This window comes from Gossypium hirsutum, chromosome A08 (assembly GCF_007990345.1).
Source record: "Gossypium hirsutum isolate 1008001.06 chromosome A08, Gossypium_hirsutum_v2.1, whole genome shotgun sequence".
Taxonomy (NCBI): Eukaryota; Viridiplantae; Streptophyta; class Magnoliopsida; order Malvales; family Malvaceae; genus Gossypium; species Gossypium hirsutum.
In genome coordinates this window covers 120,388,564-120,403,994 of record NC_053431.1, presented here as the reverse complement: position 1 = coordinate 120,403,994, position 15,431 = coordinate 120,388,564, and the positions used below count along the sequence as shown (strand labels likewise).

Genomic DNA, 15,431 nt, shown 5'->3' with positions numbered 1-15,431 from the left:
GGTAAAGATTCTATTATAATTTATAATTAGCATTTAATGCAATAAATAAAGCTTATTTAAGTGCGTCATTAACTCATATTAAACATTGTATAATGAATGAGAGGTTTTACCTCATAAATGGGGTTAGAAAATGTACATTCATATTTATTTATAATAATATTAGTATATTTTCTCGAAAGAAAAATAAACTGTAATTTCATTTATCATTTGTAATAGCTCATCCATCAACTTTAATTACTTTTCGTGTCGTATTTAAAATTATCAAATTTAACCAACATAAAAAGAATTAATTCATTATTTATTATTTTAATATATTAATCGAATTGGTATCATTTAACTCAAGAGACAAACTAGACCGAAAATGTATAGAATTTTTATCCTTTCTTTTGGGCAGGCTATTAATGAACTAAGAAGCCCAAAGCCCGTTTGTCTCGTCGTCTTCCTTGGGTGAAACCCAAAGCCTACTCACAGTAGCCCCGAAAAGCAGCCGAGCCGAACAAAACCTAAAAAAAAAAAAAAACCAAAATTCGAACAAGAAATTTCACCATTTTTTTTTGGGAGCGAAAAAGGAAAAATAATTAAAAGGCTTTTATCAGAGAGGGACTCGACAACTCGCTCATGGCTTGCATTTGTAGGGAAGTGTCATGTTATATGGTGAATTCATGTCGTTTTGATTGAGGGCAATAAGTTTGGGGTAACGTTCAAAGCTTCAAAACCCTAAGAGATAGAGAGAGAGAAGTGTTGAAAAGAGCGGGAACGTTTCTGGTGCTCGGTGCTTTGCCCTAGCTCCCAATTATTCGACTGTATATCCGAATTCAGGTTATTTTCGCGCTTAATTTTTGTTTTAGAAACCCTAGAATTTTGAGTAATGTTTCAAACTAGGGCTTAACTTCCGTGGTTCAATGCGTTTAGGGTTTCTATTTACGCATTTCGATTGAATGCTTATGGATTTACGTGGTACGTGGTCTTTGCACGTGTTTATTTACATTAATTTGAGGTAGAATGCTGGGGAAGCTCATTAGGTTCTATGCTACGTTGTTTTAGCTTCTGATTTTGGACTTCTGGTGTTTATTTTCTAGGAATTTGAAGAGAATTGCTGGTGCCAAGCTCTTTAGATGCTATCATTTGGTTCTACATGCATTTGTATATATGAAGTATGGTTATCAATTCGCAATGATATTTTGTTGATTGCCATGGTCCAGCATTGCTTTTGGCTTTTGGACTAATGATGAGCTATAATTCATCAAGCTTTTAACTGTTTAGAACCTAGTATCAACCTCTGTCACAAGAAGTTTAATATTGTTTTGTGCCTTTTGCAATAGATATAAGGGGTTGAGTGAACTTTAATTGAATTTTAATTTACTTAGCTTGTGTTCAGTTGCTGTGAAACTACCGTGTCAGATAGGGAAATTAAGAGGTGAAAGAGGTACAAACAATGCGCAATTAGTTGACATATTTATTGAACACCTTGTTTCCCATATGAAAACTCATTGCTTTAAACAACAGAAAAAGTAGGAATCACCTTTATTTGCTAAAATGTTACTCAGTAGGATTAATACTGCTGCCCTTTAATCTATTAAAGTATTTTATGAGTACATTTTTTCTTTTCTTGGAAAAATCTTTCTAAAATTATCCTTCTTATGGCAAAACAAAATTCTTCTCTGTCTTGTACTATTTTTTTTCTTCTGTCCATTTCTTGGGGGTTTCAACCTTGGTTTTTAGTGTTGGTTCTATCCATATCTGAGCTGCTGGAAAACTACCTATATTTTAATTATCTTGAGTGATTTTGATGATATCAGTTTGTACAGTTGTGAATTCATACAAACTTGAATCTTTATCAACTGAATCAGTAGCACATCATCTTTACTGTGGTCATTAGGCTGTCTGCATCATGACTTACTGGCGGGAGAATGTTCATCGTTATTGGATGCTTCTTTTCTATTCATTTTTTGCCTTTGTTTCTACTCTAGTTGTAATTTTCCCCCTTTTTTGACATCTTTGTAGGTATTCACAGATATCATCTTTTTTGCGTCGATGGGAGGGGCTGTAGATATTTAGGTAGGAATGCATGGATGTAACTCAGGATCTGCGCTCTTAGTAAATGCTGAGGTTGATTTCATGGGAAGGGTTGTTGATGGTGGAGTCGGGATTGGTGTCAAAACCTCTCCACACAGATCAGCCATTGAGCAGGCTCAAGCAGAACTGAGGTGATACTTACATTCCACTTTTGTTTACTCATACCTTTTTCCAGAAAGTGCACTTGGTTGTCATTCCTTAGAATACACAACTTATTTTCTTTCATTTTTATCCTTATTATAACAGGCAGGAGTATGATGTTCGCGAGGAAAGGAGAAGGGAACTAGATTTTCTTGAGAAAGTATGCTTTTATATCTCCTCTTGCTGCTTCTGATTTTTTATAAATTAATATTCATCATAAAGCACCTTGCTGTCAGGGTGGAAATCCCTTGGATTTCAAATATAGCAATGCAGCTTCAGATAGTGTCCAATCTACTTCTCTCACTGATCAGCATGCACAACATTTTGTTACCAGGTATATATACATATAAATATATATTTTTTGTGTACTGTAGTTCTGAATTATATTGGAGTAACTGGCTGATATTAATACAGTGAAGCAAAAGGTAGTTTTGCACAGTCTGCTTCAGCTCATGGCGATTCAGTAGAGAGTAGTGGTAGACCAGGGGTTCCTGCAGCTTGTGAACCCAATAGTGCTGACAATCTCTTACTTTTTGATGGTGAAAATGAGTTGCCTGAAGGTGAAAGGAAGTCTATGCATTCTCGTAAGAGGAACACTGTTGTTCCATCAGAGCAATCTTCACATATGGAAGGGACTCAAAATGTTAAGGAGTCTGAAGATTCGACTATTTTTCGCCCATATGCTCGAAGGTACAGGTCCAAAATCAAACGAGATGGTGGCCGATCAAGTTCAACAGATATTGTCCATGGTCGAGGTGGTCATGGCTCTTCTTTACTTGCTCGTGGAGCATCAAAGGATGTGAAGGCTTCAACATCTGAACCAAATAACCAAAAGGAAAAAAACATATCCTCTGTTACTACCACAAAATCTGCTACTTCTAATGGTGATTTGGCTTCAAAGGTGATAACTTCTGATGATAAGTTAAATATGGAGTTGGATGGTGGGAAGCCTGTGGAAGAAACGACTGGTCATTCAAAGGGTGATCAATTTGAAAGAAAGGTTGATGTCATAGCTTCCAAAACAATGATAGATGACCTGCCTAAGGAACCTACTATAATTGAAGCTCATAAATCTCCAGTTAGTTTGGCTTTTGAGGAACCTAATCTTGTTGTAGGGAAGGAGCAGGTAGTTTCAGCAAGTCTTGAACGCTTACCTGGTACTGGTGCAACAAAACCTGAAAATGAAACTAGTTCTCATCAGCTAAATGGGGTTGCTGATGCTAAAATAGATAGGAAAAACATATCAAATGAAGAGCAAAATAGCAGTGTGCCAATAGGGACAAAGGGCTTGGATATGGAGTCATCTTCTACTAAAAACAGCTTAAGCTTAGATGTAAATAACGATAATGAAGCGTGTATTAACCCCAAAAATGTTGATTCTAATGTAAATCCCTTGGAATACACATCAGAAAAAGAAGAGTCACCAGCCTTAGCTGTTGGTGAATCGGCAAAAGAAAAGAATGAGATCAAGGTTCTTGATAATGCTGCTGTCATTTGTGATGCTAATACTTCCTTGAATCAGAACCACTCACTTAATGATTCTACTGTCAAAGTGGAGGAAGTAAGATCTGAATTGCAAATTGAGGTAAGCTGTCCTTACAACAATGAGGTGATACAAAGCAGTGATGCTGTATCAGAAGCTGATAGGAAAGTTAGTACTGTGCAGGGTGATAATTCTAACTCCAACATAGACAAAACTTGTGCTAGTAGGCCCCAAGGCACAATGGATAACTTTATGTGTGAGATTCCTGAGATGACTTTCTCAGGAATAACCTGTACTGATAATGCTGATACACAAACTAGTTTGGAGAATCATGTGGAAATGGTGGACAAGGCACGTGAAGATTCCATTTTGGAAGAGGCACGGATTATAGAGGTGGTTTGTTTATCTTTTTGACTGATAAATGCCCATTAATTTCTTAAATTGTGATGTATTTTGTTTGTCTTTAAAAAGCTTAAAAGGTCTAGTATTATGGTAAACAGGCTAAGCGGAAAAGGATTGCAGAGCTGTCTGTTGGTACCTTACCTTTGGAGAACAGCCGGAAATCTCACTGGGACTTTGTTCTTGAGGAGATGGCATGGTTGGCAAATGATTTTGCTCAGGTATTATTTCATTGTTGAATGTATATTGAATTCATCTTATGCATTCTTCTTTTTAGTTTTTTCCTTCCTATCGAGAGCCATTTTTTTATTAGCTTTACTTTTATATCTGTCTATAAAGTTGGGTCCAAAGCATAATTGACAATTTGCTTATACTCATCCTTTTTTGTTCTTTATATGCTTGTAGGAGCGTCTTTGGAAGATGACTGCTGCTGCTCAAATATGCAAACGTGTTGCTTTTACTTCACGATTTAAATTTGAAGAACAAATTCGATATTGGAAACTCAAAAAAATAGCTTTAACCCTTGCTAATGCTGTCATGGACTTTTGGCATTCGGCAGAGGTCCTACTAACTAGTAAGGATGCAAATCTTGGTCCAAAAACCTGTGGCCATGACTTGATGGGGTCAAGGACCAATAAAGTTACTGAGATCACAATTAGCGAACTAGATATGGTACTGGTTATTTCTTGGACGTTTATTGGTCTTTATTCTTGATCAATTTATGCATGTCTTTCTGTGTGGTAACAGTGATGATAATTTTTATGTTTAATTTTTCTATTAAAGCCTGGTGCAAGTTGCTTCTATATTATTCAAATTGAATTAAAGTTTATTTTAATGATTATTTATGTTGCTTATCAGCTTATAAGTTCTGTTCTCCAGTACATGGTGATTTTTACTTGATCTTGGGGGAGCTGACTTATCTTAGAAATGTAGAGGCCACTGAGAACTTGGCTAGTTATGTGGATTCTTGGCTTTCTTTAATCAAACTTTGGTTGCATCTTAATTCTAATTTCATTGGTATGCTGGCTTTTTTAAGTGCATGCTGGTTTGCTGGGCTTGATTGGATTGTTTGATGATTGAGTTCATAGGCTCTGGATGATGAGTTAACATTCAATTGAAAATGCATGATGATTTATGGCCTTTGACTTCAGAACTAGATTCTAGAATATGCATTTAAATATTTGGCATTGAGTTCTAGTTCTAGAGCTGTTTGAGCCCTTTCTCCATGCTTTCAGTTCCTTTCTCTTGCGAAAACTGCTTGATACTCCTGTTATATTCATTTCTAGATCGTACCATACCCTGAAATATTTTTCTTTCTGTCTTATCTTTTTGTGAAACATGATGTGGAGCAGGATGCAAAGGAGTGCCAGCAGCACACTGGAAAGAACAATGGATTTGCTATCCGGGCATATGCTCTTAGATATTTGAAATATAATAGTTCCCCTGTTCCATCACTCCTAGCTGAAGCACCAGCAACTCCTGACAGGATATCTGACTTGGGCATTATGGACATTTCTTGGGATGAACACCTAACAGAAGTATGGCTTAAATATTTCCTTTCAGGTTTTCTTAAACATTATTCTTGGCTTTTGCATAGAGCTTTTTGATCTCTCTTTTAATAGCTTGTATTTGTTTAACTCTGCATGCCCAATTCTGGAGTTTATTTTCTGGTAATATTTTCTTTACATGAGATTCTTTGCTTGAATTTTTATGCACTTTATTTTCAGGAAAACCTGTTCTATGCAGTTCATTCTGGAGCTATGGAAACCTACCGAAGATCTATTGAATCTTATATGGTACTGACTGAGGTAAAATATTTCGTTTAATCAGTTTATATGCACCTTTTTCTTTTTCTTCCGCTATATTTATTAAGGTAGAATAGAATTTGAAGAGCATAGTGCTGGACTGATATAATTAATCTTAAATTATTTCAGCCATGGTTGCCGTGGACAACCATGATAGTTCCATTTCTGTGCCCAATTTACCTGAGTCTTGTTCTTAGGACTTCTCTGTTTTGAATCTTGCTTATTATTGGAGATTTTTTTTCTACCAGAAAACTGGAAGTACCGTGCAAGAGGAGGTTGAAACATCTGCTTATGATGCGAGAGCAGGTAATTATTGCTCTTTATTCTTTTAGATTCTTAGTCATTGAATATTCTTCTGTTCCTTACAACTTCTGTGAATTCAGAGTTTGGATATGATGACTCTGTGTATGATGAGGATGAAGGAGAAACAAGTACATATTATTTGCCTGGAGCCTTTGAGGGGAGACAATCATCAAAATTAAACCAGAAGAAGCGAAAGAACCCAATGAAATCATATCCTGCAAGACAATATAAAGTGGATGCTGATTTGCCATACAAAAATTGCGGCCAACCTTCCATTTTCATGGGAAAAAGGCCTTCCAGTAGTCTAAATGATGGTTCCGTTCCTGCAAAACGTGTGCGCACTGGCTCCAGGCAGAGGGTTTTAAGTCCATTTAGCAGTGCAGCAGCTGCCAGGGATTCACAGGCTCCAACACAAACTGATGCTTCTAGTGGAGATACTAATTCTTTTCAGGATGAACAGAATACATTGCATGGAGGATTACGGACCCAAAACAGCTTGGAGGTTGATTCAATTGGGGACTTTGAAAGGCAGCAACCATATGATTGTGCAGGAACACCAGCAAAACCTAAAAAGAAGAAAAAAGCCAAAAATCTTGTATGTAGGAATTCTTCTGTTTTAACTGACACTGGGGTTTCTCACCCCTGGAATGATATGGATAGTCTCATTATTTGTCTTTATGGTTTCTAAAGGTGCCTTAATTGTGTTTCTGGTAGGGTTCGGCATACAATCAGGGTTGGCAGCTGGAGTCTCCTGTTCACAGTGAACAGGTATTTTTTATTTTTTAAATCTCCACTGTTCCAAGCTGTTTATCTTGTTATGAATATATATATTGTTTACTTCATAGTTTTCTTTCTATTTTAAAGAATTAGTATGTATTTATTTTATCACTATTCTTTTTTCTGCCTGGATGAGTAATTACCTTTTTTAGGTTTTTGTGTGTATTACTTTAAAAGCGTAATTGTACCCAACTTGATATTCAATTACAAAGGTATTGCCTGTTTTAAATTTGATGGTGAAATTCAGTCGTATTTCTTCTGTTTTCATGATTAAGGAAACTTTTTTTCATTTTCAAAGCTTTAAGGTCATTTCATTATTTTCAATTGTCCATCTGACCAAGTTGGATTCTGCTTTCCATGATAGATATGACTTATGAGGGTGTCATAACTCATTAGTCTTTTTATGGAGCAGTGAACTTTATCTGCATTTTCTGTTTTCCCTTGTATTTGCCAAAATTTTGGTCTATGTGCTCTTTTTCTAATTGGTAATCTCATGTTTGATGGTGTTGTTCTTTCACAGAGGGATTATTTGAAAAAGAGACCAGAGAGTCATCATTTTGATTCTAATGGAACCAGTGGTAAAGCTCTTTTCTTCTTGCATTTGATTAAATGGTTGGTTACTTGGTTGGGTATATCTATCTGGTGTTATGTTCTTCGTCCTTCAAATTTTCAGTTGTCTTTTTCTTAGGTTTATATGGACAACATAATGCCAAGAAGTTGAAGATAATGAAGCATCAGCCTGATAGTGCTTATGACATCACTCCAAATGGATCCATCCCTTCACCAGTAGGGTCCCAAATGAGTAATATGCCCAACCCAAGCAAAATCATTAGATTAATTCATGGTAGTGACAAGGGTAGAAAAGCCAAAACGCCTAAGGTATTTTTCGTTTACCTGTTTGTTACATTCTGCTTGATCATGTGCTTCATAGTTGTCTTAGTTCTGGGTGTGATTGAAACTTCTTCCAGATGTCTACTGGTCAGCCTGCTTCTGGTAGTCCATGGTCACTATTTGAAGATCAGGTTAACTTTTGGTATCTTTTCTTGAAATTATTCTTCAATTGCTGTTACCGTTACAACCACGCCTTGAGATGTTTCTGGATTTATGTTCAGGCACTTGTTGTCCTTGTACATGACATGGGTCCAAATTGGCAGCTTGTAAGTGATGCCATCAACAGTACCCTTCAGTTTAAGGTCAGGGCTTGAGCAAAATGTCTATATAAACATATCCTGTTATTTAGTTCTTCCTTCTAATGATATGTCTTATCACTCTAAAAGTGCTTCATATTTCATTTGCCATTTCTATCTACACTACAGCAGCCTTACTAGTGCTTTTTTTTTGGTCCTTTGGCCCTCACCTTGCTCCTCCCTTCCACTTGTCACCTTTCTCCATTTGGTAATAATCTTGTGAACTTCTCAATGTGTTCAGTGCATATTCCGCAAGCCTAACGAATGTAAGGAACGCCACAAAATTTTAATGGATAGGAGTGGAGATGGAGCTGACAGTGCTGATGATTCAGGGTCCTCACAGCCATATCCATCGACATTGCCTGGCATTCCGAAGGTCCTCTCTCTACCAAAAGCTAGTAAATTCAGATTTTTGTTTATGTTTAATGAATGACATATTCCATGAAGCTAATTTTATCTTGTATGATCGGCTGCTACTGCTGTGTTTCATGCAGGGAAGTGCCAGACAGTTGTTTCAACGTTTGCAAGGGCCGATGGAAGAGGATACTCTGAAATCTCATTTTGAGAAAATTATACTAATTAGCAAGAAGCAGAACTATTGGCGGAGTCAGGTACATATGTGAATTTTATAGTACATATAATTTTTCTCTAGAAATTCTGGCATGTATGTAGTATTAAGAAGAGATCAGTCTCTTCTTGGTACCTTCAGTAATTTCAAATTTGCAGTTATGTTATTTTGAATATTGATGCAAATTATTACTATGGGCATTTTAAGGACTTTTGTGCACTGTTAATTTTATTTCTGAAGGTACACAATACATGTTAAAAAACTACTAGATTTACTGTACTCAGTATTTTGAAACATTCTGACCTATGCTTCAAGGAAATGGACCAGCTGGCATGCACTATTTTAGGATTCTATTTGTATTACATGATGCCACTTGATCAATATCAGTGTCTCTTTCAATAAAGAATATATGGATGAAGTTTCATATCTTGTAGTTGTGGATGTTGGTGCTCTGAGACTGAAATGAAACTACTGAACTTGCGGTGAACTATTCTTAAAATGAAAACAAATGATAAGGTCAAAACAGCAGACATGTAGTCCCATTGTCCTCTAGCTGCAATTTCTTGAAAGGGTTTCATTAATTCTTCTTGGGTAAGCTGGGAGATCAACAAAAGAAGTGTCCTGTTTATTGAAGTTGACCTTTCCCCTACTTCCGATTATAGAATAGATACTTGCTCTAAATCCATAGTATTCTTTGCTCCTTTTTTTCCCTATACTTCATCTGAAGTATTCATATAGCACTTGAGTAGTAGTATAAAACATTAATATACATAGTTAAAGGGGATCTTAAAATGTTAGATTTACTTTGAAAACATTGAATAAGCTGTCTTTTAAGTTGAGATGCTGTTCCACACTGTATGGTGCACTTAATTGGACATTTGTCTGTGCTCTTAAAGAACTATTAAATCTAATTGAACCTAAATGTATTTCACTGTAAGAGAACTTTCACCTATTGTTTCGTAAGTGTGTTAGCAGTCAGTGGTGTGGCATAAAGTCCGGAATTGAACAAAACCTACAGTCTTAATGCTTGAAAGCATGCTAAATTCTAATTTGTTTACTTCACCTTAATTCTTCAAACTTTCCTGACTTGGTCCTTTCTTTCTTGTCTATTGTAAAACATGATTACCAGGATTTGAAGCAGATAGTTCCAGTCCATAATTCTCATGTTATTGCTCTTTCACTAGTCTGCCCAAATAACTTAAATGGAGGGGCTTTAACGTAAGCTTTGCTGTTTTGGTTAGCTTGTTATTTCATTCGTGTTCATTACTTTTTCATTGGTCTTGTCATGTTGTTGCTTTTATTGCAATCTCTGCATTTTTATTTTTTGTTCATCATCTTGATAAAGGCCTCTAGATCTTTGTGATGCCACTGCATCAAGCCAAGATGTTCTACCCTTTGGATCTCAGGCTTCTCATGTTAGTGGTTTAGCAATGTTGAATCAAGGAGATGTGGGATCAAGGCTTCCTGCCTCTGGAGGAAATTCCTCACTGCAGGGATCTTCTAGTATGGTTCTTGGAAATAATTTATCATCACCATCTGCCCCACTCAATGCAGCTGTGAGGTATAAAGCTTATGTGCGGCTTGCATCCTCTGTATGTACATACTTTCAGATACTAATGGCACAAGTTTGGGTCATTTGCTCTCAGGGATTGTAGATATGGTGTTCCTAGAACATCTTTACCAGCTGATGAGCAGCATAGAATCCAACAATATAATCAAATGTTATCTGGCAGGAATGTTCAGCAGTCCAACTTATCTCTCGCCGGGTCTGTTTCTGGATCAGAACGTGGTCGTATGCTACCTGCTGCTAATGGTATGGGCATGATGTGTGGGGTAAATAGAAGCATGCCAATGTCAAGGCCGGGCTTCCAAGGAATGGCATCATCTGCAATGCTGAATTCTGGCAGCATGCTGTCCTCCAATATGGGGGGAATGCCAAGCCCTGTCAATATGCCCCCTGGGCCAGGTTCTGGTCAAGCCAATTCAATGTTAAGACCTCATGACACCACACAGCTGATGCGAGTAAGTTATTTACTTTCCAGAGAGCGATATGGTTAAGTCTATATTTCAGCATGCTAGTCTGGCTTGGGCTTCTTTTCTTCCATGTAAATGGTTAATTGTCATATGCAAACAATCAGCATTGGTATTTCCCCCAACAAATTACTTTTCATTGATTGCTGGGTCCAGAACTCAGGAACTTTGAGGATTGCTTGCACCGAAAGATCCCATCAAAATAGATTTCTTTGATGACTGTAATCCTAAAATCTTCTTTTATCATAGTTCTCTTGTTAACAATCAGAAAGAGAATGAATTGTGGGTATCTAAATAAACACTTTAGATTTAATGACCTGATGAAATTCAGGAATTTAGTATAGGCTTGATTGCAGGCTTCAATGCTTTGAGGTTGGATGCAACAACTTGCTGAAATTCAAGAATTTAATTGGCTGGATATTACATGTTTATAGACCTCAATGCCACCAAGTTGGGTGGTACTTTGGCTGACTGATAAGCAATACCCATTGTGCTATCGATTGTTGATATGAATAAATCTTACTCTTGTATGATTTTGTTTAACTATCATTCTCATATCTTAAGCTTTAAAGTATTCCTCTGAGTATAAAAATGCAGTTGATTTGGCATTTATGTACTTGTTTCTGAACTAAGATGATTTTCCTTTTTCTATTTTTTTTTGATAGTCTGGCCCCAATCCAGAGCAGCAAATGCAAGTGGCACCTGAGCTCCAAATGCAGGCTCAAAGGAACGGCCAAGGAATTCCTGCTTTCAATGGGTTGAGTTCTGCTTACCCTAATCATCCTCAGCAGCAGCAAACGCCTCCACAGCAGTCTCGTGCACTGAGTAAATCTCGTCATGCGAATCTTCAGGGTTCTAATCATGCTACTGGGTCACAACAGCAAGTGTCTGCCATGCGCTTAGCTAAAGAAAGGCAAATGCAGCCGCAGCAGCTTCATATGCATCAGCAACAACAGCAGCCACGGCAACCGTTTGCTGCATCCAGCACTTTGATGCCACAGGTTCAACCTCAGGCCCAACTTCCTATCTCTTCTCTTCAGAATAGTTCCCAGATTCAATCTCAAGCTTCAAATCAGCCAGTATCACTCCCTTTGACACCAACTTCACCAATGCCTCCTACCTCAATTCAGCGGCAACAGAAACACCAGTTGTCCCCTCATGGGCTTGGTAGAAATCCCCAACCTGGTGCTAGTGGGTTGAACAATCAGGTAGGCAAGCAACGGCAGCAGCAGTCAGTGCAGCAGCAGTTTCAACAGTCTAGCAGGCACCATCCTCAGCAACATCAACAAACGCAGTCTCAACAGCAATCTAAACTTTTGAAGGGAGGGGGAAGAGGACTGATCAATCAGAACGTTTCTGCTGACCATGCTCGTCTGAATGGCGTTAGCATGGCCCCTGGCAACCAAGGTGCCAAGAAAGGAGAGCATATGATACAAAGTCAAGGCTTGTATTCTGGGCCAGGTGTGAGCCCTGTCCAACCATCTAAGCCTGTAGTTTCTTCTCAACCTTTGAACCATTCCCAGCCGCAGCAAAAGGTAATGTCTGGGGCAGCAGCGCTTTCTACAAAGCAGCTCCAGCAGATGGCTTCCCATTCCGATAATAGTTCTCAAGGCCAGGTTTCCACAGTGCCTTCTGGTCGTACACTATCAGCTGTGCATCAATCCGTGCTGCCAGGAGCTATGGGTTCACACCACCAGCACTTGCAGCTACAATCACAGCTGCACCAAAAGCATGCTAATCAAAACCATCCGAGCATTCAAAAGATGCTTCAACAGAATCGACAAACAAATTCTGATCCTTCCAGCAAATCTCAAGCTGAGCCAGCTCAAGCTGACCAACAGCCTAGGAATAATGCCTCACAGATGGGTACAACCACAACATCGGCAATGCATCAGGCTGGCCCTGATTTAGTTAATAACATGGTACCGGTTGTTTCTCCTTCTGTTGGTGGTTCTCAGTGGAAATCACCAGAAGCAGTGTATGATCCTGGTATGCCAAATGTTGCCACTCAAGTGGGATCCATAGGCAGTGCTCCTCTTACAACTTCAGCTGGTAGTGATCCAGGACCTTCTGTCAGCCAAGGGCTAGGGCAGAGACAATTATCCGGCAGCTTACCCCATCTTGGAAATAATTCTGGGGCACAATGGTCACACCAGCCACAGATACAACAATCTTCCACTCCACCATCATCTCAACAACACTACCAGCCACCAGAGCAATTACAACAAGATCAGCATAATTCTCCCCCACAACAGCTGCCATTGCAGCAGCAGCCACAACAGCAAACTATGCATCTGCAAGCAGCACAGGGCAGCTTGTATCACAGGCATTCTAATTCTAAGCTTGAATGAATTGATATAGTTGATGGAGCAGTGCTGACAGCAATAGGTCCTGCTGGGGCTGGGTTTGCATGCTCTTGTAACAGCATTGTACAGGTAATGACAATTTATAAAATTTAGGCAGGTCTGATATATTTTTTCTATATTTTAGGCTGGCATACTAGGCAAAACTAAAAGATGCAGAATTTCATTTTTTTGTGATGTATCAATGATGATAAATAATCCTCTCTCTCGCTTTCTCTCTCTCATTCTCTCCTTGTTGTTAATTGATTTGTTAAAGCTTCTCTATCTCCCTCCCAATTGACCCTTGCTTGATTGAAGGCTACTTTCTGCAGCTGGTTATGGGTGCTTGGGCATGTAACTATTTGGATTGTGTAAACCTGTCGCTTTTTCAGTTTCTTTTTGTTTATTTCTTTCGTATCTTAATTTTCTTGAACTTGAATGGTGAGTGGACACTAATCGAGTTGTGGGTTTCATGCAGATGAAGCTGACTATTTTATTAGGGTATTGCGTTGTGGAAATAGGTCGTTGCCATTTGCAGGTTAGAAATTCACTGGAAAAAAAGACTTAGTTTTTGTTTCTGCCTTCTTTTCGGATTTTGAGGGATTATGTATATGGCTGCTTTAGAGCATAGTGAAGATGGAGACAGATATAGAGGCATTTGTACATAGGTCACATCTCCATTTTCTTTGTACTTTCTTCCTCTTTTTCCATTGTCTTCATAGAAGGGGCCTTATTTCTTTTTGCCCGTTAGATTAGTTCATGTATTATTACCCTTTCAGATCAAAGCAGTAGCAATCATTTTTATGGGCAAACGCCTTCAGAAATTTTGTGAATATAAGGTTTCTGGTATACGTACTGGTCCATGGTATTAGAACGATCAGCATCTGAACCTAAAGCGTAGCTTAGTTAGTTTATGCAGCAACTCTTAAAAGGTAATATTCAACAAGTCTGGGGTTCAAATCCCATTATCTTTCTCCCCATTGCTGGGTAGCAGTCTCCTCTAAACCATCAATCCCATTACATTTCCCTTTCCTTCTTGGGTGTAATAAATATTAATTACAAGCCTTTGTGTATCTTAAATGGATTATTGTGTAGTTGGAGGTCAAATGCTGGTCGTACTCCTGTTATGAAGGTTTAAGATCCTAGTTTTGGTGCAATCTGAAATGCGCTCCGGATCTTATTATAATCTTTGATTTGATTTCTTTTGAATTTGGAACGACCCAATTGTCTATGGTCACTCCAAAAGAACCGTATTGCATCTCATTCTAAAGGCTTCGTTTTGCTTGGCCCTTGCAATTTTTATCTAATTTGCTTTCCCTGTTTAATTGAAATGAATAATTAAGTGCCGAACTTAGGGGTATTAAGATATTATTTAGTGTTTTAGCGTATTAAGATATTATTTAGTGTTTTAGCTATGTGTTTACCCGTTGGTATGGTTCCTATAATTAATAATGCAAAGTTATGCCGTTCATATGTATCCTATAAATGTATTACTTTAGTTTTTCTTGTTTTCAAAATTTTTATATACAATTTATGTTTATGTGACTGTTGTTTTTATGTTATGTAAATTATGTACATAAAATTTTAAATAAATTAAGTCATTAATTATTTGTTTGATGAAAAAGTTTTTAACTGTTAATGTGATAGATTTTGGATTGATTTTGGAACCGTGTAAGATGAATGTGGATCTTGCGATTAGATTGTTAAAACATTAAAACATTAATCGTATATGAACTGTCAAACTGTTCGAGTATATATTTGTATGTATGTATGCATAGAAGAATCTTAGATGGGATTGTATCAAAAACAGGGAGTAAGTTATTTTCGCATTGAATTATTACTTATGGAATCAAGCAGCAATTAGCCTAACTCAAAAGGATACTGGTGTATGTGTGTGTGTATGTACATATGTTAAAGTCAAATAGATTAATGATGTTCATTAACTATGCTACTTCATATGAATATGTATGTATATACATATTCATTCCCTCAAATTTACTCCCACATTGCAGAATGTTAAGGTTGCAAGATTCAGCTTCCAGCATATGATGAGCAAAGGAGGCTATAAGATATAAACTATAGATCAATGATATTTTATTAACTCTGCTGCTTATGTATCCTATATACTTGAAATGTCAATGGAAGGTAAAACAATTGAAAAAAGTTTGTTAGTTCCATCTTGAAGTCTAACCTTGAGGTAAAAAGGACCCAATCAAGGTTATACTACTGTCATCGTTTTTGTTCTGGTATTGGTTCTAGCATGTTACAGGATATTATTTCGGGTTTATTGATTTTCTAAAAAATATTTTCCATATATTA

At 37.5% G+C, this 15,431-nt stretch overlaps 1 protein-coding gene across 8 annotated transcripts; it reads left to right on the top strand.

The window, feature by feature from the left end:
• Window positions 1–494: 494 nt before the first annotated feature.
• LOC107938987 (chromatin modification-related protein EAF1 B) lies at window positions 495–15,420 on the top strand. 8 transcript variants are annotated; one of them, XM_041075036.1, is made up of 25 exons: window positions 592–819; window positions 913–957; window positions 2,005–2,207; window positions 2,323–2,377; window positions 2,454–2,551; window positions 2,632–3,802; window positions 3,884–4,093; window positions 4,201–4,320; window positions 4,505–4,771; window positions 5,452–5,637; window positions 5,827–5,907; window positions 6,153–6,210; window positions 6,288–6,802; window positions 6,922–6,975; window positions 7,505–7,562; window positions 7,673–7,863; window positions 7,953–8,006; window positions 8,097–8,177; window positions 8,413–8,547; window positions 8,666–8,782; window positions 9,869–9,957; window positions 10,085–10,300; window positions 10,386–10,761; window positions 11,436–13,205; window positions 13,591–13,916. In XM_041075036.1, exons 3-24 carry the CDS (start codon window positions 2,065–2,067, stop codon window positions 13,119–13,121), a joined length of 5,961 nt encoding a protein of 1,986 aa, XP_040930970.1. In that variant the 5' UTR covers window positions 592–819; window positions 913–957; window positions 2,005–2,064; the 3' UTR covers window positions 13,122–13,205; window positions 13,591–13,916. The 8 variants fall into 8 exon arrangements, with proteins under 8 accessions (XP_040930966.1, XP_040930968.1, XP_040930970.1 ...); XM_041075031.1 differs by adding an exon at window positions 1,080–1,154 and having other exon boundaries at window positions 2,632–4,093; XM_041075034.1 differs by having other exon boundaries at window positions 565–819; window positions 2,632–4,093.
• The last annotated feature ends 11 nt before the right edge of the window (window positions 15,421–15,431 follow it).

Excerpts from the sequence above, each read along its gene's own strand:
- LOC107938987 (XM_041075030.1), top strand. The coding sequence starts at position 2,065 with ATGCATGGATGTAACTCAGGATCTGCGCTCTTAGTAAATGCTGAGGTT. Across the intron at positions 7,563-7,672 it reads TGATTCTAATGGAACCAGTG|GTTTATATGGACAACATAAT; the intron begins GTAAAGCTCTTT and ends TCTTTTTCTTAG. Across the intron at positions 7,864-7,952 it reads GAAAAGCCAAAACGCCTAAG|ATGTCTACTGGTCAGCCTGC; the intron begins GTATTTTTCGTT and ends AACTTCTTCCAG.